Source organism: Miniopterus schreibersii, assembly GCF_964146895.1.
Source record: "Miniopterus schreibersii genome assembly, chromosome: 4".
Lineage (NCBI taxonomy): Eukaryota > Metazoa > Chordata > Mammalia > Chiroptera > Miniopteridae > Miniopterus > Miniopterus schreibersii.
In genome coordinates this window covers 86627264-86654396 of record NC_138105.1, presented here as the reverse complement: position 1 = coordinate 86654396, position 27133 = coordinate 86627264, and the positions used below count along the sequence as shown (strand labels likewise).

The 27133-nt window shown below is 41.8% G+C and overlaps 1 protein-coding gene across 1 annotated transcript; it reads left to right on the top strand.

Annotated features, from left to right (window-relative positions):
- Position 1: 1 nt before the first annotated feature.
- HAVCR1 (hepatitis A virus cellular receptor 1) lies at positions 2-27133 on the top strand. Its single transcript, XM_081136699.1, has 11 exons — positions 2-102; positions 491-547; positions 2073-2411; positions 6690-6779; positions 9644-9733; positions 11743-11832; positions 15084-15185; positions 18933-18988; positions 22057-22165; positions 23030-23066; positions 25355-27133. The coding sequence occupies exons 2-11, from the start codon at positions 502-504 to the stop codon at positions 25452-25454; spliced, it is 1059 nt and encodes a 352-aa protein (XP_080992825.1). The 5' UTR covers positions 2-102; positions 491-501; the 3' UTR covers positions 25455-27133.

The window sequence follows — 27133 nt, the reverse complement described above, 5'->3', positions numbered from 1 at the left end:
TTGGCAATATAACTGAGGCTGGGGACTACCATCATGTCCACAGGGCAAGAAGTACTCTCTACTCACCAGAGGGCCAGTTGACTGTCATCTCAGAGGCCAAGGGTAAGTGCACCACTACCATTGGAAGACTGGTCTTTGCTCTGGTGTCCCCCCTACTGAGCCTGGCTCTGGTTTCCTTCCTATTTATTCCCTAATCTCCTGTGTGAGCATCAGGAGTCAGTTTGGACTTTATGTGTGGAGCACGAGCTGAGAAATAAGGGGCTGCTTCCGAGGACAGCTTGGCCAGTCTGTTGGAGGTGCGGAGCCCTCAGCCACCCTGAGCTAACAGAGACCTGAAGCCATTGTATGTGGTCTCCCACCCATAGCGGGCAGGGTAGGCTCACGTGATCCACCCAGTCAGGGCGAAAGGAAAAGCGGCAACCTGAGAATCAGACTTGTTCCCATGCCATCTGGTGGGGGCACACCGAACAGTCCTTTCTCTTTCCTTTAGGCTGTGTCATCATGCTCCCTTGGGCAGCCTTCCCAAGCCTCGTGCTACTCTGGGCAGGTAAGTGGATGGCTGGGCTGGGGCTGGAAGCCCTGAGCGTGGGGCAGTGTGGGGGTGGTGGAGGAAGATGGATGTGCTTGGGCTCTGTTGGAAGGTAACGGGTCAACTAGTGAGCAAAGAACCAGGCTGGAATCTTACTCCAAAGAAATTGCTTAAATGCTATGAATTACAAAATCCATGGCCAAGTATAACAGTGTGTCATCTGAGGCCAGTGGTGTTTAAACAAAAAAGAGGTGGGTGGGTAGTTGTGTATGCATGGACTTCTCATACGTATGTAGAAATAGTGGCAGTGTTATCATGGGGTAGGAGGTGATTTAAAGAAGAAATGGGGATAAGATGGAAAAGAGACGAGTCTTTCATTGTACATTTTGTGCAGTTTAATTGTTATGAAGACAATATAGGATTTTAATGCCATTAGCACAGGAGAGAGGTTTGTTGTTGTTTTTTAAGTGGCATAATTTAGTACCTGACTGAATGTTCTGATTCTCCGGGTTCGCCAGAGGAAGTGGGCCTTGCTCAAGTGCTGGCTCTCATGCACTCATGAGAACGGATTCCTACTTAAATTTTTTTGGACCATCCTCAAGTTCATGATAAGCCTTAGCTCCTCCTGGAAGTATTAGAAACCCATTTTCTAAAAATTGATTTCTGGAGTTTATTAGACTTCTGCTTTGAAGCCAACAACACTTGAAACAAAACATTAGCCTTGCTTATTTTTATGAGAGACGGATAGTTAGGTGACTTCATTTGCAAAAGACATTTTTAAAATTGTACTAAAGCCTGGCCTATGTAGCTCAGTGGTTGAGCATCGGCCCATGAACCAGGATGTCATGGTTTGATTCCTGGTCAGGGCACATGCCCTGGTTGTGGGCTTGATTCCCAGTAGAGGGCCTGGCCTGTAGGAGGCAGCCAATCAATGATGCTCTCTCATCTCTCGCCTGATGTTTCTCTCTCTCTCTCTCTCTCTCTCTCTCTCCCCTTCTCTCCTTCCTCTGTCTGAAGTCAATTAAAAAAAATATTAAAAAAAAATTGCAGTAAAAATTAAGACTTTAAGTGCAATAGAATTTTCAAATATATTTCAATTTAGACAGTGATTGGATCCAAAGAAGGGAAAAAAACAACATGTATGCATTGTGATTTAATAAATAGATACCTGTGAAACACAGAATAAAATACTTGCTCATGTACCGCTGGAGTGTCATTTGGTTCAAACATTCTGGAAAGAAATTTGAAAAAAAAAAAAAAGATAAAAATATTTCTGCTCTTTATCCTGATAATTTCTCTTTTAGAAGTTTATCCTACTGGGAAACAATCCTAAATAAAGAAAGAAGTTTAAATTAGGTGTTATTTACAACTATCAAAAAACAAAATGCTGATAAAGATGACAACAGAAAAACATAATAAAATTTTTAGATTCAAGATATAAAGCCACATGATTACAAATGAAATAAATGATATAAAGAGACAAAAGTGGAAATAAATGTAACATTAGAATATTGAGGCCTCATGCTCTGTTTTTTATTTGCAGATGCAGTAGTTTCTCAGGCCCGTGTGAGTGGAGTGGTGGGTCAGCCTGTCACCCTACCCTGCACCTACTCAACAGCTCGTGAAGTCACAACCATGTGCTGGGGCCGAGGGGGATGTTCTGTATTTAAATGCTCAAATGAAATCATCTGGACTGATGGCTACCGTGTCACCTTTCGGAAGGACAAGCGTTATGAGCTAAAGGGACTCATTTCCAAAGGGAACGTGTCTCTAACCATAGAAAATGCAGCCCAGTCTGACAGTGGCGTGTATTGTTGCCGAGTGGAGCGCTCAGGGTGGTTTAATGACTTGAAAATCAGCATATCAGTGGAGATAAAGCCAGGTGAGCCTGTCTCCCCCCTCCCTTTGATCACTTCATGCACCTGAACTGAGATGTTGTGTTTGGTAGCACTATTGTGTTCCCTTATAAAGAAAGAGGAGTGTCCTACACTCCCGTTTTTTAATAACTGTTGGGAAATAGAATTACTTATTTGTGTAGAATGAAGTGTTAAAAACACCCTTGATTTGAGGACATAGGCGAGAGGATCTTCTCAGTCAGTAAACTGTCTCTTAAAGCAGTGCTTCCAAAATGCTGGTTGCCCTGGCTGGTTTTCTCAGTGGTTAGAGCGTCAGCCGGTGGCCTGAAAGGTCCTGGGTTTGATTCCAGCCAAGGGCAGGAATGTCAGTTGCAGGCTTGATCCCTGGTCCCGGTCAGGGAGCATCTGGGAGGCAATCAATCGATGTGTCTCTCTCACATCGATGTTCCTGTCTCTCTCCCTCTTTCACTCCTGAAAAGCAATGGAAAAAAATATCCTCAGGTGAGGATTAAAGAAAAACAAACAAACAAAAACCCCCAAAATGCTGCTTAGTTCATGAGAAGCCTTCTCTGCTCCACTGGGAAAGGCAGTGAACATTTTGCTCAAGCTGAATTTATTCAGTGTAACAACTGCACTTTTTCTCTGAGATGATGTCTTAGAAAAATTATAAAATGACCTCTCAACATTTTAAAACAAATGTGGAGAATTTCAAATGTATAAATTAGGTAATATTGTATAAGATACTGTCAAGCGGAAAGGAAACATCATCTAGCTTTCACGTTTATCAGCTCAATCTTGTTGCATATACATTATGTAAGCACAGATTGTTCCACCCCCACACTCTGCCCTATCTTGGATTTTTCTGAAGTATGTGCCACCTCATATCACAAAATTAGTTGTTTGTTTATTTATTTGTTATGTCTTTATTGATTTTAGAGAGAGGAAGGGAGAGAGAGAGAGATAGAAACATCCATGATGAGAGAGTCATTGATCGGCTGCCTCCTGCACGCCCCCTCCTGGGGATCCAGCCTGCACCCCGGGCGTGTGTCCTGACTGGGAATTGAATTGCGATCTCCTGGATCCTAGGTCAATGCACAATCACTGAGCCATGCCAGCCAGGCACAACATTAGTTGTTTAAACTTTAAAATGATTTTATTGCAATATGGAAACAGTTGCATCCCCCAAACTGTTTATCAGTTGCTTTTAAGATTTTCATGAAATCCAGAAACCTGGGAAATTTACACCTTTTGATGTGGACATGCTAATAGCCTTAACATTTAATGAAAAAGGTAAGTTGTCAAGGATTTCCTGGTTTCTGGTACTCTTTCTTTTTTAAAATAATTTATTGATTGATTTTTAGAGAGAGAGAGAAAGGGAGAGAGAGTGAGAGTCACTGATTTGTTGTTCCACTCATTGGTTGCTTCTAATACACACCCTGGCCCAAGATGGAAACTTCAACCATGGCATAGCGGGACTACACTAACGCATGGAGCTGCCTGGCCAGGGCTCTGGTGCTCTTTCTTAATGAATCTCCTTCTACTAAGGTTTCATATTGACAGTAGAACCCAATACTTGTGGCCTTAACAACTTAGGTCTCTATTTTTTCATTTTTTAATTCTCACTTGAACATGTTTTTTCCTTTGCTTTTCAGAGAGTAAAAGGGAAAGAGAGAGAAAGAGAAAGAAACATCAATGTGAGAGAGACACTTCCATTGGCTGCCTCCCGCACAGGCCCTAACAGGGGCCGGGGACTGAGCCTGAAACCAGGGTACATGCCCTTGGCTGGAGTGGAACCCGGGACCCTTCAGCCCGCAGGCTGACGCTCTAACCACTGAGCCAAACCAGCTAGGGCTCTATTTTTTTCTTAATGAAGAGAAACTGTTTTGTAATCTCCCAACTTTTTGAATTGGCTTATTTCCCTTATGAAGGCAAGTAAGATAAGGTGAGTTCAGGTGGAGAAAACAGCTGACTCTGGGAAACAACACCTGGGAGGCAGTTCAGGAAAGCCCTAAGAAGCTGGTGAGATAGTGGGCTATGGAGAGGTGAGGAGGGAGCACATGAAGAAGAGATTATGATTACAGTTTTTGGATCTGGCTGAATTAAAAAAATGATATGGAAAGGAATCACCAGGAGCTTTTTATAGTGCTTACCAATCCTTTTATAGGTGGGTATTTATAAGGCCATTGCTCTATCCAGTGGATAGCGGGTTGTGGAGGAAAGAAGGGGTTCTATGGAAAGGAACCTCACAGAGTGATCTCATCATAAATTCCTAACTGGGCAAGTCATGGTGAGTAGTCATGCCTCAGTTATACAACTTAACTAAAAACTTACCTTTGCCTTAAGCAAGCCCTGTCCTTCGTTTCTGTGCATCTAGGTTAAAACACCTTTGAAATGCCCCCTTTCAGTTCCCTCCTTCTAATAACCTGACCACCTTTTCAGACCTCTCCAGAGAGCCTATAGCCTTACCTACTTTGTAATCCCATCCTGTGTGCTTCCTTTACCTGCACGTAATCTTCCTTAAATATGCTCCTTAATCCCAGGTGCATAAAAAGGAACTGCAAACTGATATTCTCCGAAGCACTGATCTCAGTCTGTAGAAATCCTCGCTTTTGGCTCAAATGAGTCTTTGTAAAAGTTCTCTACAGGCTTGGAAGTTCTTACACTCACAGCGAAGCCACAGTGAGTCTCTGTCTACAACAGCCACTTCAGGGCTTCAGTTTTCCTGCATTTTTCACAGGCTGTTTATTTACTCTCCCCCTTCTACCACAGCCCTTCCTCCCAGCATCTTTCTTATACTCTCCTGGCTGTTTCCTGGGGAAAGTATTTTCCACTGAAGAAAACGAGTTCATGAAACAATCTGATCAGGTTTCCTTCTCTCCTGGTGCTCCTTCTACCACATTTTTTACATACTTACTTTGTTCTCTAGATTTTAAACTAGAGGAAGGGGACTGGATTGTGTTTTCCTTAAAAGGCTCTGACTACACCTTAAATCAAGGGCAGCAAATGATAGCCCTGGGGCCAGGTCAAATAAAGTTTTGTTGGAACAGCCATACCCTTTCATTGTACTATCTGCTCAATGGCTGCTTTCACACCGACAGACTTGAGCAACTGACACTGAGACCACAGGGCCCCCCAAACCTAACACACTTACTGTCTGGCCCTTTATAGAAAGTTTGCTGACCCCAGCTCAAGACTAATGCCTTGCACGTAATAGACACAAATATTTGTTGAAAAGCAGTTTTTTTCCTCTTCAAGACACACACATTGGCTGGATTGCTAATCGAATCGGAGCTCTCAGATAGAGGAGCTTTCCAACCAGTTTTACTCAGTTCAAGGGTTTTTGTTTATAGTTGAGAGAGTCGAGATCTAAGGAACTTCTTGCAGGATTAAAAGGTGCCTGGTGAGAAAAAAAAAGTGCACAGTTTTGAGTCAGGCCTTTATCCACCTGCTTTTGTGCCAGGCCTCATGTTTGCTCTTAATTCTGGTTATAGCTCTGTCTCTGGGTAAGCGGTTTGGAATCCTACACCCCCTCTGACTCTGGAATGAGTCAGAGCTATTTCCTGTGGTCAAGTCCACCTGCTAGCCAAATGTAAAAATTGTCTGTGTGGTCTAGCAGATGCTAATGGTGAGAGATAATCCTCATTTAGGGTTCAGTTCCTTTGGGCAGGTACCCTCAGGACTGACTGAAATGAATGCTATTTATTTGGTAAACATTCTGGGCCTGGAGGGACTGTGCAAAAAAACCCCAAAAAACAGAGAGAAAGGACTTAAGGACGTGGAAAACAGTGTGATGATTGTGGCGGTGGGGACTTGGGGGTGGGTGAAAGTAGAGGAGGGTATAGGGGGGAAATGGTGATGGGGAAAAAATAATAAAATAAAGAAATAAAATGAAATAAAATAAAGACAAAAAATGTCTTAGTCATTCACCACTGAGAAGACACTGAGAGGTCTAGGCTCTAAACATTTTCCCCACCTCAGAATGTTTATGAAGATACATAAATCAGGCAGACATGGCTGGTCTTTTCAAAGTGCTTCATTGCAGATGCAGGGTATCCTTTTTGCCTCTGAACCTCCCAAAATATATACCTTTCATACAGCTGTTTTTCTTTTGCAAGCCTGTCTCAAGCCTTCCCCTATCAGATTCTATCTAGCTGGCCAAAAATGAGAACTCTGAGTTCAAGGGAGACTAGTGCCCAGTTTTGCGTGGGGACAGTCTCTCTTTGTTTATGTTGGTGTACAGGCTCTGCACGAAGCTCTTGTTCCCTGCTTCTTTGATTAATCTGTGCTTTCCTGTTGATTTCTAGCTCCACCTAAGGCCACCAGTGTCCCAACATCACCTAGGGCCTCTACCTCTGCCCCTACAACTCCAGCACCAGCACCGGGCCTTAAGACAGGTAAACTGATGTGGTTCTGAGGAGGCCTTCTAATGAGATGTGGATTGTCCAGGGCATGTGTTAAGTCAGAGGCACAATCTAAGATAAGGGTTCTTTCCTGGGTTCAATACATGGCCTTACAGTATCCGTGAACCACTGTTCTATATTACAGCCGCCTTTTGTACCTATCAATATTTTTAGAGTGGGGGGGCCCACGTTTTTTAAATCAGATTATCAAAGGTGTTCATTATTAGCCAACTAACTGCACACCACTGATCTTGACATCTAGTGAAGATGGTGTGGATTTAGCCCGGCTGAGCATACGCTCATGAGGGAAGTCTAGGGAGCGCATAAATGAAGGGCCGGGCAATGCGATAGATCCATCCTCACAAGCAGCTCTGAGCGGAGATCCTTTAGTCCACTCTGAAGTCAGACCCTGCACTCGAGGACAAGATTTCAGTGAATATAATACTCTGTTTCCTTTGTTAGGAACCGTGCTAAGTCCTTTACAAGTATTATGTCACTTAATTCTTCTGGTATCGCTGTACATTGTAGGTGTGATTCAATCCTATTTTATAGCTGTATGTACCAACAAGTAGATACATCTCCAACAATAACAATCGTCAGATCAGTCTTGTTGCATGTACATTGAAGTGACTGTATTGTAAGAGGAAAACATTTGCTTCTCAACAACTGTTCACCAGTAGGTTTTAAGAGTTTCATGAAATCCCCAAATCCGGGAAGTTAGCCTTATCTATTGATGAAAGAAAGAGGTTCTTGAGGATGTCCTGGTTTCTGCAACTCCTTCTTAGTGATTTTCCTTCCACTAAGGTCTTATGTTGACAGTAGAATCCAATACCTGTGGCCTTCATAACTTATGTCTTTATTTTTTTCTTGATTAAGAGAAGCTTTATTTTGTAATCTCCCAACTTTTGGAATTGGCTTGTTTCCCTTATGAAGGCAAGTAAGATAAGGTTCAATTCAGGTGGAGAAAACAGCTGACTATTGGAGAACTGTATCTAGGAGCCAATTCAGAGAAAGCCTAAGAAGCTGGTGAGATAGTGGGCTATAGAGAGAGGTGAGGAGGGAGCACGTGAAGAAGAGAGTATGATTACAGCTTTTTGGAGCTGTAAAATCATCTTTATCTGGCTTAATTAAAAAAATAATATCAAAAGAAATCACTAGGAAATTTTTATAATGCCTACCAATCCTTTAATGGGCAGGTATTTACAATGCCATTGCTCTATCCAGTTAGAAGTGGGTCTATAACTGAGCCAAAGTTATTCTTTGCCTCTAGTTTATGGTTTTTTGGTTTTTGTTTTATTTTGTTTTTGCATTTTTCACAGTCTGAGTTTTTCTTCAACCTTCTGTTAGAGCTTTTCCTCATCAGCATCTCTCCTTAGTTTCCTGGTTGCTCTCTGGGTAAACTATTTCCCACTGAAGAAAACAGGTTCATTAGATAACCTGATGTTCCTTGTGCTTCTTTGATCAGGTTTTTTGTAGGCTTGCTTTTCCTCTCTAGATTAGATTTTAAACTGTAGGGAGGGGATTGGATTGCACTCCTCTTAAAAGCCTCTGACTGCTCTTTAGGTCAAGGTCAGCAAATTATCGCCCCAGGGCCCGATAAGATTGGAAAACTGGCCCATCACCTGTTTTATAAACAAATTTTTATTCAAACAGCCACACCTAGTCATTATACTTCTTTGTGGCTACTTTCATCCTGAGAGTTAAGCAACTGCCACTGAGCCCATAGAGTCCCCATAGCCTAAATAATTTACGACAAGACCCTTTACAGAAAGTTTGCTGACCTCTACTTTAGACTAATGCTTTACATGTAATAGACACTCACAAATATTTGTTCAAAAAAAGTTTTTTCTTCTAAGGCAAATATTGCCTCAATTCTAAATTGAATGGGATCTCTTTACAAAGAAGAGCTTCCCAACCAATTGTCTCCTACCCAGGGTTTTTCTTTTATAGGTAGGTCAAGAAGCTTCTTGCAGGAAAAAAGGTGCCTGGTGAAAAAAAAAGTGTACACATTGTTTAATCAGGCCCTTATTGGTCTGCTTCTGTGCCAGGCACTGTGTTTGGTCTTAATTCTAGCTTCAGCTCTCTCTCCTGGGTAGTTGGAGACCTTCTGTATGTGGTCTGAAAACTATACTTGTGACCGCAAAGAGTCAGTTATTGCCTGTGGCCTAGTTCACCTTCTATTCAAATGTATGTTGTATAAATTCTTCTTGTGATCTTGCGTATGCTGGTGCGTGGGGGTTAATCCTCATTTAAGGTACTGGTTTTTTGAGAGGGTATCCTCAGGACTGACGGGGGTGAATGCTATTTATTTGTAACCATCCTGGGCTTGAGAACTACTGTTTAAGTCTTAGTCATTCACCACTGAGAAGACAAAGACAGGTACAGGTTCTAGACATTTTCCCCACCTCACAGATGTTTATGAAGGTACATAAACCTGACAGGCATGACTATTCTTACTTTTTCTTATTAAATTAAATTAATTAATCAATTAATTTGCATGTGTGGGGTGACATTGGTTAATACAATTATATAGATTTCAGGTGTACAATTCTATAACACATCATCTGTATGTTGTATTGTGTGTTCACCTCCCCAAGTATGGCTATTCTCTTCAAAGTGCGCAGTGCAAATCCAGGGTAAGCTTTCCACCTCTGTACCTTCTGTAAACGATACCTTTCAATACAGGTATTCGTTTTTACCAGCCAATTTTAGTGGCCCCCCTTTCATATTCTAATTGTGAATGGCAAGGATACTGAGATTGGGGTTGGTCTCTCATTGGTTGAGTTGATATACAGGCCCAGCACAAAGCTCTTGTTCCCTGCTGTTTGATTAATCCATGCCTTCCTGTTGATTTCTAGCTCTACCTGAGGTCACCAGTGCCCCAACATCACCTAGGGGCTTCACCTCTGCTCCTACTATGCCAGCACCAACACCAGACCTTAAGACAGGTAAACTGATGTGTTTCTGAAGCGTGGGCTTTCTAATGAGGGCTTGTAGACTGCCCAGGGCATGCATCAAGGCAGAGTGACAGCCAATGCTAAAGGTTATTCCCTACGTTCCACCTGGCCTCATGTGGTCTTAAAACCTTGTCCCATATTGCATGCACCTAATGTACCAATATGTATCTTCAGAGTGAGGGGACCTATTGTTTTAAATTGGATTCTCAAAGGGATTCACCACCCCAGTGAAAACACCAGCCCCCTGATATTGGACATCTACTGAGGATGATGGGGATTTGGTCCAGTTGAGCACAAGTTTATGAGGAAAATCTAGGTAATGATGATCTCACTCATATGTGGAATCTAATAAACAAAATAGGCTGAGGAACAAAATAGATCCAGAGACGGAGAAGCATGGAACAGACTGAGGGATCTCAGAGGGAAGGTGGAGGTGAGGGAGTGGGTGGGGAGAGATTAATCAAAGAATTTCTATGTATATATGCATAACTCTTGGACACAGACAATAGTGTGGGGAAGGCCTGGGGAGGAGGGTTCAGGGTGGAGGGGATCAATGGGGGGGAAAAAGGGGGACATCTGTAGTACTTTCAACAATAAAGATCAATTAAAAAAAAGAAAAGAAAATCTAGGTAATGCTGGAGGAAAGGAGTCAGGTTAATGAGATTCTGTCTTTACCAGGAAATCTGAGTGGAGTTCTTTTAGTTCTCACTGAAGTCAGACCCTGCACTCAAGGATAATTGACCCACCACTGGTTTTACATATAAAGTTTTATTGGAAGAGCCATATGCAATTATTATACTGTTCGGTCTATGGCTGCTTTCACACTGACAGAACAATAGCCACTAAGACCATGGCTTCCAAACTCTAACACTACAAAAAAGTTTCTATTGAATGTATTGGGGTGACACTGGTTAATAAAATTATATGGGTTTCAAGTGTGTAATTCTATCTTATGTCATCTGCACACTGTATTGTGTGTCCACCACTCCACTTTAGTCTTGTCCTTTACCAAAAGTTTGCTGACCTGTGCTTTAGACTAATGCCTTGCATTTAATGGACACTCCAAAAAATTTGTTGAAAAAATTTTTTTTCACTTCAAGGCAAAAATTGGCTCAATCTCAAATTAAACCGTATCTCTGAAAAGAACAGCTTTCAAACCAATGGTCTCCTATAGAAAGGTTATCTTTTTTTCTAGTAGTGTTGAGATTCAAGGAAGCTTTTTGTGAGTTACAAAGGTGTCTGGTGAGAAACAAAAGTACACCCTGTTGATCAGGTGTTCGTTGATGGCCTTTTGTGCCAGGCACTGTATTTGGGCTTAATTCCAGGGCCAGCTCTCTCTCTGGGTAACTGAGACCATCTGTAAGTGCTTTGAAATCCTAATTCTGTTCTATCATGGAAACAGCCAAAGTTATTACCTTTTCATCTCTTAGTTGGAAAGGAATCATTAATGGTCTAATTCACCAAATGTATAATGTGTAAATCATCTGTGTGATCTTGCATATACCAGCGGTGTGAGTTAATCCTCATTGAGGGTGCTGGACTCTGGGAGGGTAGCCTCAGGCTGACTGAAATGAAGGCTATTTATTGGGTGAACATTCTGGGCCTGGGAACTATGGTTTAAGTCTTAGTCATTCACCAGAGAGAGGACAAGACCTGCCCTGGCTCTAGACATTTTCCCCACCTCACCAAAGTGTATAAAGATCCATAACTATGACATGCATGACAGGTGTTTCCAAAGTGCTTCGGTGAATAACCCGAGTTATTTTCCAACCCTGACCTCCGGGGATATGTACTTTTCAATGCAGCTGGTTCCTTTTTGCGGGCCTGGCCTCAGCCCACCCGTCAGAGTCTAGTAGACTAAGGACGGGAGCTCTGAGCTCAGGGGAGATTAGTGGCCAGTGTTGCGTGGGGACCGTCTCTCATTGGATGTGTGTACAGGCCCTGCACAAAGCTCTCGTTCCCTGCTGCTTGGTTAATCCTGCTTTCCTGTTGATTTCTAGCTCCACCGAATGTCACCAGTGTCCCAGCATCACCTAGGGCCTCTACCTCTGCTCCTACAATGCCTGCAAGCACGCAGAAATTTAAGACAGGTAAAACCATGTGTTTCTGAAGCCTGGGCCTTCTGATGAGAGGCTGGAGACCACTCAGTGCATGTGTTAAGGCAGAGTTACAATCTAATGTAAGGCTTTTCTCTTGATTCCAAATGTGAACCCAGGTACCAAATTATACATGCTTTTTGTACTTATAAATATTTTCAGGGTGAGGGGACCCATTGCTTTTTTAAAATTGGATTTTCAAAGAAATTCATTATTAGCCAAGAAACTCCAGGCTACTGACCTTTTACATTTACTGAGGATAGTGTGGATTTGACTCAGTTGGTCAAAGGTTTTTAAGGAAAATATAGGGAATGGCAAGAACAAGGGTAAGGGCAATGGGATTCTGTCTTCACAGGTAGCTCTGAGGGAAGATCTTTAAGTTCACTCTGAAGTAAGACCCTCTATTCAAGGTGAAGATTTTGTGAAGTTAACATTTCCTCATGTCCGAAGTGACAGGAAATTTTTTACAATTATTATATCACTTGGCTCTCCTGACAACCCTGTGTAATGGTGGAACTCAGTCCTGTTTTATAGCTGAGGGAACCTAGGCAGAGTCTAAGTTCATTGTTGACAGGCATATGGTTAGAAAGTGGTTGGGGCAGGACTCCGTCTCCATTCACTGGAATTTGGGGCTGTGTTTATAACCACTGGATGGTGCCTCCTATTAGGAGCACTGACCGAGGTTACATTAGGATGAATTTGTCCTGTTCTGACATCCTCACTGAAAAAGCCTTTATAAAATTATCCTGTCTTTTTTCTTTTTTTAAAATATGTTTTTATTGATTTCAGAGAGAAATAGAAACATCAATGATGAGAGAGTCACTGATCGGCTGCCTCCAGCACGATTCCTGCTGGGGATTCAGCCCACAACCTGGGCACGTGCCCTGACTGGGAATCGGGTCGATGCTCAACCACTGAGCCACGCCAGCTAGGCTAATTATCCTGTCTTTATGTCATTCAGTGACTTATAGTTTTGCCTTTAGCATTCTTTTTTTTTTTTTTTTTTTAATATATGTTTATTGATTTCAGAGAGAGGAAGGGAGAGGGAGAGAGAGAGATAGAAACATCAATGATGAGAGAGTCATTGATCGCCTGCAGCCCGCAACCTGGGCATGTGCCCTGACCGAGAATTGAACCTTGATCCCCTGGATCCTAGGTTGATGCTCAACCGCTGAGCCACGCCTGGCTGGGAAACCTTTAGCATTCTTTAGTTTAATATATAGCATAAAAATGGGAAAAAATGCTGTTTTTACTGATGACAAAATAAACATCGGATTTAAGGATTTCAGGGATTTAGAGTGTATGGCTCCTGTTTTCAATTCAGGCTACATGCTTCACGCTTCAAATTTCTGATAGGTTAGCGTTTAGATTTAATACAAATGTACAATAATTTGACGTATGGGTGGGGAATAGCTTGGCCTCCTGAGAACCAGTTTAGGTGCAAGCCTTCTATTTCTAAGATTAAACAGATAACTTTCAGTGAAGATTCTCAAAGCCTGACTCTTTGAGGTGGTCTGGATTCTGAAGAGTAACAGAGATGTCTCAACCTCTTAGCCAGAGAAATCTGATGGAACATTGATTTTCCTTGACCCCCATTGAACCATGTGTATATTTAACCAGGAGGGATCTGAAGCATTTGGGCTATGATCTGAGTTTGGAGGAGAGGGCTTTAGGTTAAAACTGGGATTTTAGAGCCATAAAAGTTTGTAAGAAAAAGAGCTTTGCTCCAGGCAGCTGAACCTACTAGAGAATCTGTTGACTTTCTCAACATTGATTTAGCTTCTTTATACTTAGTTTGACTTAGTGTGTGCTTGCAAAAGTGTGCAGATCAGTGGACTCGGTTTAGTGCAAATACCTAAGTTTTTTTACTTTGTTTAAAGCAGAGATCCAGAGGAAAAGTGTTGCTTTATGTCTGTGTGGCCTCCTGGGGAGTATTAATTGCATTATTAAATGATCTGAGCCTTATCTTTGCCCTGATAGCTTCCTGAGGAGTTTGAGTTTAGAGCTGAGCTTCACAGTATAAGAAGGAGGTGAACACTGGAGCTAATTCAGTGCAGAGACAGTTAGCTTTCCATCCACTCCCTGCCTGTGCTCAGTGCCTCTAGCACATGCCAGTTTCCTAAAATATTCATGGAATGGTTGGATGTAAGTTGCAGGAGCAGGAGCAGGGGAGCAAAAAAAGATGCCCACAAAAAGTGAAACTTGGGAAAGGAGCTAAGGTCAAGAGGTCTTTTGCACAGATCCAAGTTGGATAGACTCTGGTCACCTGACCTTCTTGTATTGCCCTGTTTTTTGTTCCTCAAGAGAGCCACATCCTCGTACAGGGTTTAGCATTGGAGGAAAACATGAAATCGGTTCAGAACATAAGGAAGGGTGATGTTGAGATGTGAAATTATGGTGCGAAAGAAGAAAGAGAAAGACCAATGAGAGGCAGTAAGGAAAGCCCAGGTTTGAGAATTCTTGCCCAGCCAGCGCCACTAATTTGCTCTAAAGTTCTGTGGTGCTCTCAGGGGAGGGAATGTGCAGATTTTATAAAGGGGCATGTGAGGCATAGCCCTGTGCTGGAGGACTCTTAGTGGAGCTTCTTGGTGAGAAATGGGAGATGAGTCAGATAACACAGGAAATCAGTCTTGGGGAAGGAGGGAGCGGAATGCAGCTGCAGAAGGAGCCGGGTCAAGGTCTCCCAGGAGCCTGGCTCTGAGGGCTGTGGATCATTACCAAGCTGAGACCTTGGCAGTGCAGTCACCTTGAAGAAAGTGCAAGGCGTTAAGTGGTGTGAGGATGTGCCCTGTGCCGGTCCATACGTGCAGCTCCCTGTAAGATGTGTGGGCAGATGATCGTGAACTTGAAGAAGGTCAGAAAGTCCGGGTTGGGGTTGTTGTGAAGGTGGGAGAAGAGATCAGTGTTTTGTGAAAGTGAAATGTCATTTGCATGAATAACAGCCCAATTGAGTGTCCTGTATAAGATACGCTGTTGTAGATTTCATATATTTTGGGAGATTCCAGGGGTATGAAAAGTGTGAAATAATTCTGCCTATAGAAAACTATTCAGATCATTGTCGACATCAAATTTATTCCTGATAATGAAACATCCAGATGGCAGTACAATGTCTCAGTGTTATCTCTGAATAAAGTTCTGAGAAAGAGTTGAATGTAATTCCTGATTTTAGTTTTGTTAGTGTTGGGGGTGGGGGGCAGATTTTTCTCCACAAATAGAGCAGAGCTCTTTCATTCTTTCCATTTCAGAAACTCCTTCATCGTCTCCAGTGCAGACAGCAGAAACCCAGCCTATCACAGCACAGGGAACAAATGCGACCAGCTCATCGTTGGACTCTTCTTGCCCAACAGGTAACTTCATTTTCTTCCTGAAAATTCAGTCTTGACTCCACATTTATTACTGGGCTTGCTCCCGTGGGCCAGAGCTGTGAAACAGTGAAATCCAGACCACACTAGCCACCTCTGTTTACGTTTTGCCCAGCTCCGGAGCCTGAATACATCTAGGAGGCTGTTCTGCTGCCTTGTCGGGCTTGCAGGTGGACTCCTAGAGATGGGTAGAGGACACCAAACTGGCACCAAAGAGAGGCGTGCCCCACAGAGAGTCTGCTGTTCCCCTCCAAACAGTCTCCCCACTCTTCCCATTCTCGGCAGGTCCCATGCAATCTCTACTCTGGTGACAGGGAAGATTGACCTGTCTTCCCCATGGTGGAGGAAGGTGGTACTGAAGGCTGTCATCTCTCCCAGCTAACTCTGGGCCCCATGGTGGTAAGCGTGTGGAGTGCCACATGCTGAGGCCCTTTGTAATGCAGAGCTGGCTGTGTGTCCTTGTGCTGTGTCTTAACAAGGTCAAACCTTGCAAGACTCCTCCTGTGTATGACTCAGAGTACTCAGGAGTTGCCAATCTGTAGGGGGCCCCGGTGTGGCTTAACTCTTGCCAATCATTCCTGGAAGATGGTTAATTTAAAATGGACTTGCAGCCCAGCCGGGCGTGGCTCAGCGCTTGAGCATGGACCTAGGATCCAGGAGATAGTGGTTTGATTCCCAGTGACACCACATGCCTGGGTTGCAGGCTTGGTCCCCAGTCAGGGGTTTGCAGGAGGCAGCCGATCAGTGACTCTCTCATCACTGATGCTTCTATCTCTCTCTCTCCGTCTCCCTTCTTCTCTCTGAAATCATTAATGATAGTTAAAAAAAATAAAAATTAAAAAAAATAAAATAAAATGGACCTGCAGTGAGAGTGACAGAGGGACATATTCAATTGGGATTAGATAATGGTTTTGAAAGTGGAATCCTTAGTGCAAACTGTTTACAGACCCATAAACAAAAATAGATAAAAACACAAGGCAACAACAGTAGGCGCAGCTGCACCCACGCTTTGAGGTGTGTGAGGAGGAAGAGAGTGGGAGTTGGGAATCATTTTCTAAATATCACGTCACTCTAACCTGGTGCGGGTAGAGCTTTCCAGGATGGAACAGACACTGGAGCAGCTGTGTCCCCATGACTTTTGACGGCTGCCACCATGGCAGGGTATCTGAGGCTCTGAAGCAAATCCTCACTGTGCCCATGGGCTGCAGCCTCACATAAGCAAAGAATGTTAGGTCTGTTTACACATCAAGCAACAGTGCTAGAGCATAAGGACTTGTTATAACTGGGGCTCTTCAGCTCTCAACTGAACTGTTCTTTTAAAAACAAGGTACATTAAAAAAAAAGAATGTTATGTCTGAAAGGGATTTTGTTTGTCGTATGGCCCACCACCCACCTTTGACAGTTGTATGTGCCGGGAGACTTTCATATGATATCTCATTTATTTTAATTTTATTTTTTTAATCCTCATCGGAGATATGCTGAGAGAGCGTGAGAAAGAGAGAGAGAGAGAGGTGAGAGAAGAACATCGATTTGTTGCCTTCCTACATGCCCGGAATTGGGATCCTATACTCAACCCAGTTATGTGCTCTCACCAGGAATCGAACCACCAACCTTTCCATGCACAAGATGAAGCCCAACTAACTGAGCCACTCTGACTGGGCATGTTATCTCATTTAATCCTTTCAATGCAGGCCTTATTTATTGCCATTGCCAGATTGGGGAGGCCCTATAGCTCTCTTTTGGAGACAGCTCCCAATTCCACTGCCAGGTACTAGCTGCGTGCCCAAGGACAAATGGTTGCATTCTTCACTGGATGTTTATGCTGATTGAAGGGCAAGGTGTTTGGCAGTCATTGCACAGTGTTCCCCCACTGCTTCTTCCATTATGACATCATAATATTTGGGAATAGCTGTATTTATCTGATATGGTGTAAAGTACTTTAAATGTATTATCTGATTTAATAATTAGATGTTGTTATGAGATGGGTTATATTTACAGCTTGTAGTTGTAGTTCAAGGTTACCCTGGCTAGAAATAAATATAAAAATATACATATACATACATACCAATACATGTATGCAATCTCCCAAGGGAGATTGCCAGCATGAAACTCAAAGCTTATCTGACTCAAGTCCATGCTTTTTTTTACCGCATCATCCAGTTCTCATACCTGAAAGACTTACTTAAGGTCATAATACAAGTCATGTACAGAGCCTAGATTGTAGATATTGCCTAAAACTAGATATTGTCTTAGGCTAAACATTTGTCAGAATGAATAAAATGAAAACACAGAAGTAATGTAAAGATATTGAGGGATATGGTCATTTACTAGAGCTGGAAACTTGTTTCGCCATTGAGGTCTGTTTACTCATCTATAGAATGAGATTAAGGAAATTGTAAGGCTGTAAAGTCCTTGCCACATCGTAGATAATCAATAAAAAGAAAATTCTATGCTTGACCTATAATTGCCTCAGGAAGGCCAGCAGTAGATATTCTCTATTACAAAGTGGATATTTCAAAGCACTATTAAAATGTGTACATTTAAAACTTTAAGGGGATGGAAAAAGATATTTCATGAAAATGGACAAAAAGTTAGTGTAGCAATACATATATGAAACAAAACAGACTTTAAAACAAAGGCTATAATGAGACAAAGAAGGACCCAGCAATTCCACTTCTGGGTATTTATCTGAAGAAACCCAAAACATTAATTTTAAAGGTATATACAACCATATGTTCATGGTGGCATTGTTTACAGTAGCCAAGATATGAAAGCAGCCTAAGTGTCCATCAGTAGGTGAATTGATAAAGAAAAGGTGGTACATATATACACTGGAATATTACTCGGCCATAAAAAGAATGAAATCTTGCCATCTGCAACAACATGTATGAACCGAGAGGGTATTGTGCTAGGTGAAATAAGTCATACAAAGAAAGACACATGCTATATGATTTCAGTTATATGTGGAATCTAAAAAACAAAATAAACAAAACAGAAACAAACTCATAGAGAACATTTTGATGGTTGCGAGACGGGAGGGAGGTTGGCAGGGGTGAGTGAAAAAGGGAAAGAGATGAAGAAGTACAAATTGGTAGTTACAGAATAGTCCCAGGGATGTAAAGTACAGCATAGGGAATAGAGTCAATAATATTGTAATAATTATGGATGGTGCCAGGTGGGTACTAGATTTTTGAGGTTTTCATAAGTTATATAGATGTCATTATGTTGGACACCTGAATCTAATATAGTATTGCATGTCAACTGTATTAAAAAATTAAAAAATATTATTTTAAAAAGCAAACTAAACAAAAAACTATTAAAAATGGTCACCTATCAGCCAGTTTGTGTGCGGATTGATAGAGATGGGACGAAAGAAGAGAGTGAGACTTTATATCATTTTCAGTTTGGACCATATAAAAGTACAAGTTTGTGTGTTGTTTTTTTAAAATATATGCTTGAATTAAAATGAAGACATTTTAATCACTTAATATTGTGCATGCATGCATAAATACAATTATTTTTACCTTAAACAAATTACAGAATAATACTTTACAGAATAAATTAATAATTGCTAGTCACTTGGTATAACTCTTGCAATGCCTTCTGGATTTGGCCATATTTTTTATTCATCTTTTCATTTATCACCAGAAAGCAATGTGAACAGATTTTGTGTTAGTAACGAAAATTCAATATTTTTTTATATTTCTAACTACTTTTCTTTTTGTTGCGCAGGTGGGAGTAGCACTGTGACTCAGCCTTCAGGTGGCGGTTGGCAGTTCAATGAGACTGTAAGCCAGTTCCTTCCTGTTTCATTCGCCATCTTCACTTGTCTGTCTCCCTGGAAGCAAATTATATTTAGAGGTTACTTCTGTAAGGCTAGCCCACAGATTGACTCTTCCCAGTTAAGACACAAAGAAGAAAAGAATTTGTTTCTTAAGTAGGGCTGCTTTGATTAATTGGTCAAGCTCAGAGGTAGACCCGTTTGTTAGAGATGCCTGAAAAGTGATTTTACTCACACACATACACACAACACTCACACACGACAGACTTTGTCCTGGACAAAAGATTGGACAAAAAAGAATGAACTAATTTAAGGAGAGTGAGTTAACACAACATGCCCAGGAGGACTTCAGTTATCATTAGGGAAATAAATGCTTTGAGTTGCTGTGGTGGCATGGAGGCCGTTCCAAACAAAAATATTATGTAAGTGGAAGTGTGCTCGCTTAACCATAGGCCCCTAGTACCCTTTTCCCACCTGATTGCCTTCTGTATAGAAATTTTGAGGCCACTGCAGAGTTTTTTTATTCATGAACATCTCCATAGCATTGATGACTTATTAAGGTATTAATGTCTTAAACAACTTGGTGATTTTGAGAGATGTTCTTATACTTTTCTACAGTGAGCTTGAGAAAAAGATAAGGGTTCCTAGTCTCTTGATGCTCATGAAAAACTCCTCTTTGCAAATAAGTTTTCAATAGGACCTTTCATTTTGGCTCTCTGATAGAAACCACACCACTTTCCTTTTGTATGTTTAACTCTTAGAACCATCTATCAAAAAAGTTTGAGGTATGAGAACAGTTTGGGTCCAAGTGGTGAGAAATGACAGTCCAGCTGTAGTAAAAGAAATTCAAGCTCAGGCAAAGTGGGATTATTTAGTATAGGGTCAAATGACTTTATGTTGTATATCTCAGTGACAGTGAGACCACCACGAAGGAGTTATATGAAAAATTTTAACAACTTGTATCCATAGACACTGATTGATCTGATGGAGTGAGCTGAATTTGTATACGCCTCCTAAATATCAGAACTACCACTATGGAAATGGTTATTTTATTGCTATATGGCAAGATTTATGCTGAATTAGAAAAAAACACACAACATTCTGAAAAGTGTGGTTGTTCTTGACCTGAGCTACCTGTAGGATAGTTAAGTTTAGCAGCAAGTAGAAGCAATTTAGATGCAAGATCACGACAGGCAGTAGCCAAATCATGGGCTTTTGGGGCCTTGAGTCTGAAAATGTCAACATGTCTCCCTGATATCTTGAAAACATGCAGCATATATTTTGACCCAGTAGGTCAACTTCCTGGACTCTATGTTAAGGAGAGAATTGAACAAATGCATGAAGATGTATGGGAAGAGATATTCATTGCTATTATAATCATGAAAATGTTATAAACAACCTCAATCCTCAATAGTAAGGGATTAATTACTAATCAATTAAACACACCCACATATTGCCATTAAGAATGTCTACTGTGTTGACTGATTGAACAATAACTTAAATAGAATATCCCAGAAAAAACCACTTGGGCTCCGTTTTGGAGTTTGGCTGGTGGCTTTGAGTATTGCCAAAGGCTCCGACTCGCCCTGACTTTGTGCCCTCTTTCAGAGACCGCACACAGCTTCATTAGCAGAGGCCTGAAGACACCCTGGGGTTCAGTGTTGTGTTTGGAAATTAGTTTGCCAAGGCGTTTTGAACAGTAGTGTCCCAATGAAGTGCTAAATATTATTTATGTAAGAATGAGCTTTTTCCTCTTTTTTAAACAATAATAACTTTGAGAAAAATTTTTAATTGATTTTTTTAGAGAGAAAGAGAGAAACATTGGTGTGTTACTCCATGTATTTATGCATTCATTGGTTGCTTCTTGAATGTGCCCTGACTGGGGATTGAACCCACAACCTTGGTGTATTGGGGCAATGCTCTAACCTACTAAACTACCCAGCCAGGGAGGGCCAAGGACCCTATTTATTTATTTTTTATTTTAAATATGTTTTTATTGATTTTTTAGAGAGAGAGGGAGGAAGGAAGAGGGAGAGAGAGATAGAAAGAGATAGAAACATCAAAGATGAGAGTCATTGATCCGCTGCCTCCTGCACGCCCCCTACTGGGGATCGAGCCCACAACCCGGGCATGTGTCCTGACTGGGGAATCAAACCAGTGACCTCTTGGTTCATGGGTCGGTACTCAACCACAAAGCCATGCCGGCCAGGGCCAAGGAACCCTATTTAATTTAACAGACATGGAAACACACGTTCAGAGAAGCTAAATAACTTGTTGCAAGTCCCACTGAGTAAGTGAGTAGGTAAAAGAGCCAGGATTCTGGCTCCAATATTAAACTTTTATGCAGCAAGAGGCTTCATCTTTCTGATTGTCTTTTCTCTTAAAATATCTACCCTGTGGGATCTTTTCAGTGTCAGAGTTAAGCTAGGTAGAGGCACCTGGCATGATGCCTGGCATATTTCAGGCTTATTCGAAGGAGATTTAAACAAAATTCTGCATTTCTACCCAATTGCAGAGCATTTTAAGTTCATTGTTAATCAGGGCCATGTCTGTAAGCAACTGCTTCCAGGTCCATTTATATAGACATAGATAGAAGTTTGAATTATAGTTAAAAAACATAAGGACTGTATCAATAAAAATGTAATAATTGAGCACATTTAGATAACATCAGATAGCATCACCCAGTCAACCTGTATATGAACAAAAATTGTTTTTGCATTTTTAATATAGAGGATATAGCTTATTGATTTAAAAAAACAATATGGGTAATTTACATAAAATAAAGAGCACCCCTTGAAGTGTACAGTTTGAGCTTTGACAAATATATACACCTATATAAATACCACTCCAAGCATGATATAAAATATTTCCATCTCCAAGTACATATTGAATTTCAAACTGTCTTAGAATTTCACCGTGATTACAACCTCAGGAGATCATTTGGTCTTGCCTCTCATGATCTAGAAGTAGACAAGGGCCAGTAAAAATAAATGTGTCTGAGTACGTTATTTTAGGAAGTGTTTTCTACCCATATTTCTAACAAGATGCTTTTTCAATCTGCTGATATTTGCTTAGCACACGTGCTTGAAACAAACGTGGAGGAGCGCCAGTAAGGATTTCTGCATTGGACTCGCCATCACTGCGATGATATTGCTCACTATTATGGCTGCGAAAATTACCAAAAGTAAGTCATTTCATGATTGTGCCTAAGTGAACATAGCAAGGGTTCTAGAGCAAAGCTGCCTGGGTCCAAGTAGCATCACACACCACGTAGTTTTGATTTCACATTAACTTCCTGGTTTCATAACCTTGTTCCTTTTACTTCTTGAAAATATTGACCATAAGGGGAAAAATGAAATTTTAATTTCCATAGGAGAAATGAAATACTAAGAAATAAGAGTTTGCTGGGTAGAGTTGGGATTTGGAAGCAACAAACCACTGTCCTAAGTATGATCTGCTCACCCTTCCTCGCCTCCTCCCCTCACGACCCAGTGTCTGTGCCCATGAAGGACAGATAATACTGGCGAGGGCCTTACAACACTCACTCACCTGAAGAGGCAAGTGAGATGCTGGAAGGGAAACAGATTGCAGGGCTAAGGCTAGAGTAAAGGGTTTAAAAGCTAGCCAACCACCAGGGGTGTGTGTGTGTGTGTGTGTGTAAGCAGACTCCATGAAAGAACCATAGTCTTCCATTTTTAAAAAAATGAAATATAATCATTAACAATTGCATTAAAGTAAGTTTGGGCTTGTGTGTGACACACTAAACCATTAATGAGCATGAGACAATTTGCATGTTGGGGCTTCTTTGGCTCCAACATTGTCAAAAGGAGTTACCTGAAGTTACCGGAGAAGAGCCTAGTCTGAGTTTTATCTGTTTTCTTTTTTTTAAAAAACGATTTTTCTTAATTTAATTTTTTTAGCTTCTGGCTTTGTACAGATTTTGTTCATATCAAAGTAATAGCAGAAATAACATAGATGTTTAGGAAAAGGTCTTATGAACTTTTTGGCTGACGTGTTTAATTTTCTCTTCAACTCCTCCCCAATTTAGAATATTTATGTGTGAAAAGAAAGGTGCTGCAAATAAGGTAAGCTTGAAAGGTTTGTGTCAATGCCCTTTGATGCTTCTACTCTAAACAATGAACTTCCTGCCTGTCCCTCTCCTTTGTCCTGAACCCTGGAAGTTCTAGTTTAATGAGGGCCCCCGCTGCTGTCCACACGCTCCAGTGATACTTTTAGCTTTCTCCGTTTCCCGGGGATTGTGCCAGGACCTGCTGCGGAAACAGCACCCAACCCTAACCTCTGGAGTAAGGGGACTGAATCACAATCGTGTTTGGGGAAATTACATTTGAAAGCTTTGTTTGGTTTGTTCCTGATTTCATTCAGTGCCTTGTTTACTGAAAGCCTATTATATCCCAAAGAGATAAAGAAAGCAGACAGAACATGTAAGCAAATGCACCGGGTTCTTTCCCTGCTTCCAGGCAAATGCCACGGGGAAGGGAGGCCAGGGTCCTGGGCGGTGTGAGTGAGCCCTGACAGTGGTGGCCGCTGCCAGAGGTCTGGAGGAAGACAACTCGAACCCAAAGCAGTGCAAAAGCACTGTGGTGGGGCAGGGCCTCCGGTTCTGCACAGTCCCCTTCCCCTGTCATTCACCCCCAGCCTGCTCTGCTCCTTTACATTCATTTGTTATCTGGCCTCATAGGCATTTGATGTAAAATAGTTGTAAATACACCCTACTGCTCAGTTAAAGCTTAAATCCCCTTTGCTTTCCTTCCCCTCTTGCCCCAGGGTCCTGTCAGCAAACTCCTGTAATGGTTCGAAACCACTGCTTGCTACCGACCCCAAGTAGCCTGCTTCCTTTAGTCAGCTCGGGCCTTCAGCCAGGTCTCTCTGACTCACAGCCATCCCCCTGAGGCTGCCATCATCACCCCTAGTTCTGTTTCCGTGGACGTCAGTCTCTCCTATGACTTAATTACATGAGCCAACGCACAGACCTTGCCCTGACCAACACCCACCACACCGTGAGTGCTCCTTAAATGCTGCTGTCAACGGACTCGCTCATTCCTCCACCTCAATAAGCCTGTGAAGTAGGGACTCTCATTCTCACTTTGTGGACTGGAAAATGGGTTTCGGAACATTAACCAACACCCAAGTTCACACCATGCAGCCTGTAAAAGACTCAGTCTTAGTCTTTTGGAGTCCAAAACCCATACTTCTAAAGTTTGACTATCTGCTTCCAACAATAGAAGGAAAAAATACTCCTTACAGGCAGAAAGGCATGGAATACAGCATCTTTTTAGTGGATTTCTGTCCTTTTACTGTCAACATTTCTTTACATCCACATCTTACATACACCCTACTGCTCAATTAAAGCTTAAATCCCCTTTGCTTTCCTTCCCCTCTTGCCCCAGGGTCCTGTAAGCAAACTCCTGTAATGGTTCGAAACCACTGCTTGCTACCGACCCCAAGTAGCCTGCTATCTTTAGTCCAGGTAGCAGGACTAAAAATCTTCATTGTAGAAAATATTGTAAGATATAAAAAAGCAAATAGAGAGAGAGAGAGAGGGGGAGAGAGGGTGAATTTCTCATGACACTTGGGGTAGCTTTTTCACGCTGACTCATTTTGAACTATTGACACCTAAACAGTGTCACACGTGTATGACTGGTTCCTTTAAAGATCTGAGTTGAGAGAGACTCAGTACATTTCATATCATGTCTGGGCAGGCTCAGGCAATAAAAACAATCACTATGTACAAATTATAAAATAGCAGCTATGTCAAAACTCTATGCATAACCTTTTGATACACTTGCTGCGTGAGTGTACGTGTTAGGAAACACACCTAACTCATGGCTTTCAAATTCTCACCATAAAGACACAGTAAGGTTTTTGACACCACGATCCAGTACCTAGGCATGTGAACCGACACTATTTTCCTACATCCAGTGCGCTCTGATATTGTGTAATCTTTGTTTATCTTAAACACAGGCTGTAGGTCACTATATAGATTTAATAACCCCTCTAAAGGGCACACCCCACAGTTGGAGAAACAGCAGCCAAACCATTTCCTAGCCGCCTTCGTGAACGTGCACCTTGACTTAGCCCTTCAGTTGCATGTCTGGTAACTGTCTCAGATGTTTGAGTTTTAGAAATTCTAGTATGTGGATCTCTTGAAGGAGAATAGCCTGAATACATCTTAGGATTTTTCTGAATCCTGCTTGTTCAACAAACTTCCCCACAACTTAATATTCACAGCTCTGGAAGCTTGCAGTCATTGAAGAGTTTGTGCGACGGGCTCTGGCGTTGCAAATAAACAAACAAGCTGCTCCTTATGTGGAAGTGACCTGCTCTTCTCTTACTCATGTTATTCTTTTTGTAGCAAAGAGCCTGAGACCGAAACTTCCCGAGATGCAACTGCAGTGCGCTACGAAGCGTGTGACAACATCTACTTTGAGAACAACCTTTACAACGTGCGTTAGGGCGCAGGGCCCTCTAAGGCCTTAGGCCCTTGACTGCAGAAGGCAATGGCCAGACCTCACTGTGTCAGTCCTTTGAGCTCCAGGATGATTTTCCTGTCAGTTTTGCACGGCATTCGGCAGGCCAGTGGTGCTGGGTAGGGTGTCTCTAGCTTATCAGTGTGTAGTCAACCTTATTGTTAATAAGTTCTAATTTTGTACACTAAAATTTTCTCAATATTTCTGGTCATAGCAGAGCTCTCTCCCAAGTATGAAATGAACAGTTAAGAATTGTATATTCTCTTTAGACCTCATGAATCCTGTATCTGTTAAGATTTCTCATTAGGTAGACAGGCAACAAATACCTTGGTCACCAAGTCTGTCAGGAACAGTGGGATAGGACTTACAATCAGCAAATCTGACTTGGTACTTAAATTCCTTCACTTGGAAGCATTTCATGATTACCTCTTGTTTTTTATCTTTCAACTCCAAATGCTACATTTCTTTGGTTCCTCCAAAGGTTTCAAATTCTGGAGGTACATAGGTTTTTGTTTCCCTGATGGGGAAATAAAGTCAGTGTGATTTTGCCACTAGATGTCCGTCCCCCCCCATTGCTCTGAAAATATAAGGTTTTAAGTGCTTTCCCTGGGACCAGGATGTGGGTCTTAGTAGTTAGAAGAAGCCAGGATGGTGAGTGGACCAAGTAGATACTAGGGGGAGAAAATCAATTGTCATGTGATTTAGAAGGAAGGAAGGGGAAGTATTTAGTTAATATTAATTTTTTTCTGTAAGTTTATCAATTTTGTAGAATGTATGAATTTTGTTCTTGATCCTTTGAAACAGTTGAGATTTCATTTTCTACAATCTGTCCTGGGACACTAGGGCATGGGTATAATTAAGACCATCTATTAAACTTTGGAAATTTTGCACGTCTTTAAGAAGTAGCAGAACCAATCTTTCACTGATGGAGTGGAGATTATTTTGTGAGCACATGAAAGTGTGAGAGTCTCTTCTTTTCATTGTATGCACACTCACCAATAAATGTGATTTTTGTTTTTATTTTGAAACTGTCCTCCTGTTTTCTCAGGCTCATCTGTTAGTCAGGGCCTGGCATCTTCCACCTGCAGTGGGAGGTGGGGAAGATTTGAGAGTCAAGTGTACCTGGCACTCCTCTAGGTGCTGGGGCTGGAGCAGAGAACAACCCTGAAACCCAGTTCCCAGGGAGCTCCCATTTAGTAGGGAACCCCCCGAACCATCAATTCTGGTACCAGTGAATGGTGTGGGGAATGAGAACAGTGATAGAGTGGGCTTCTCGACTGTGGCATTTGGAGCCAGATAACCCTTTGTCGTGGGGGCTGTTCTGCGCAGTGTAGGATGTTTAGCAGCATCCTTGGCCTCTACCAACCAGGGGGCATTGTGCCCCTCCAGTTGTGACAGCTGCAAATGTTTCCAGATATTACCAAATGTCTCCCAAGAGGCAATATCATGCCTGGTTGAAATTCAGGGTGCTACAGGATGCCTGGGGGTGTGAGGGATGTGAGTAGGAGTGTGAGGTTGGTCAGGGACTGCTCCTGAGAAAAAGGTGACATTTGGTTTGATGATATGTATTGAAATCATTTTAAATGTTTATGAATAACTTTGTAATAACTTGGGGAAATCTTTTTGTTTTAGTATTTACTGAGAAAAGCCGTACATAAATTTTA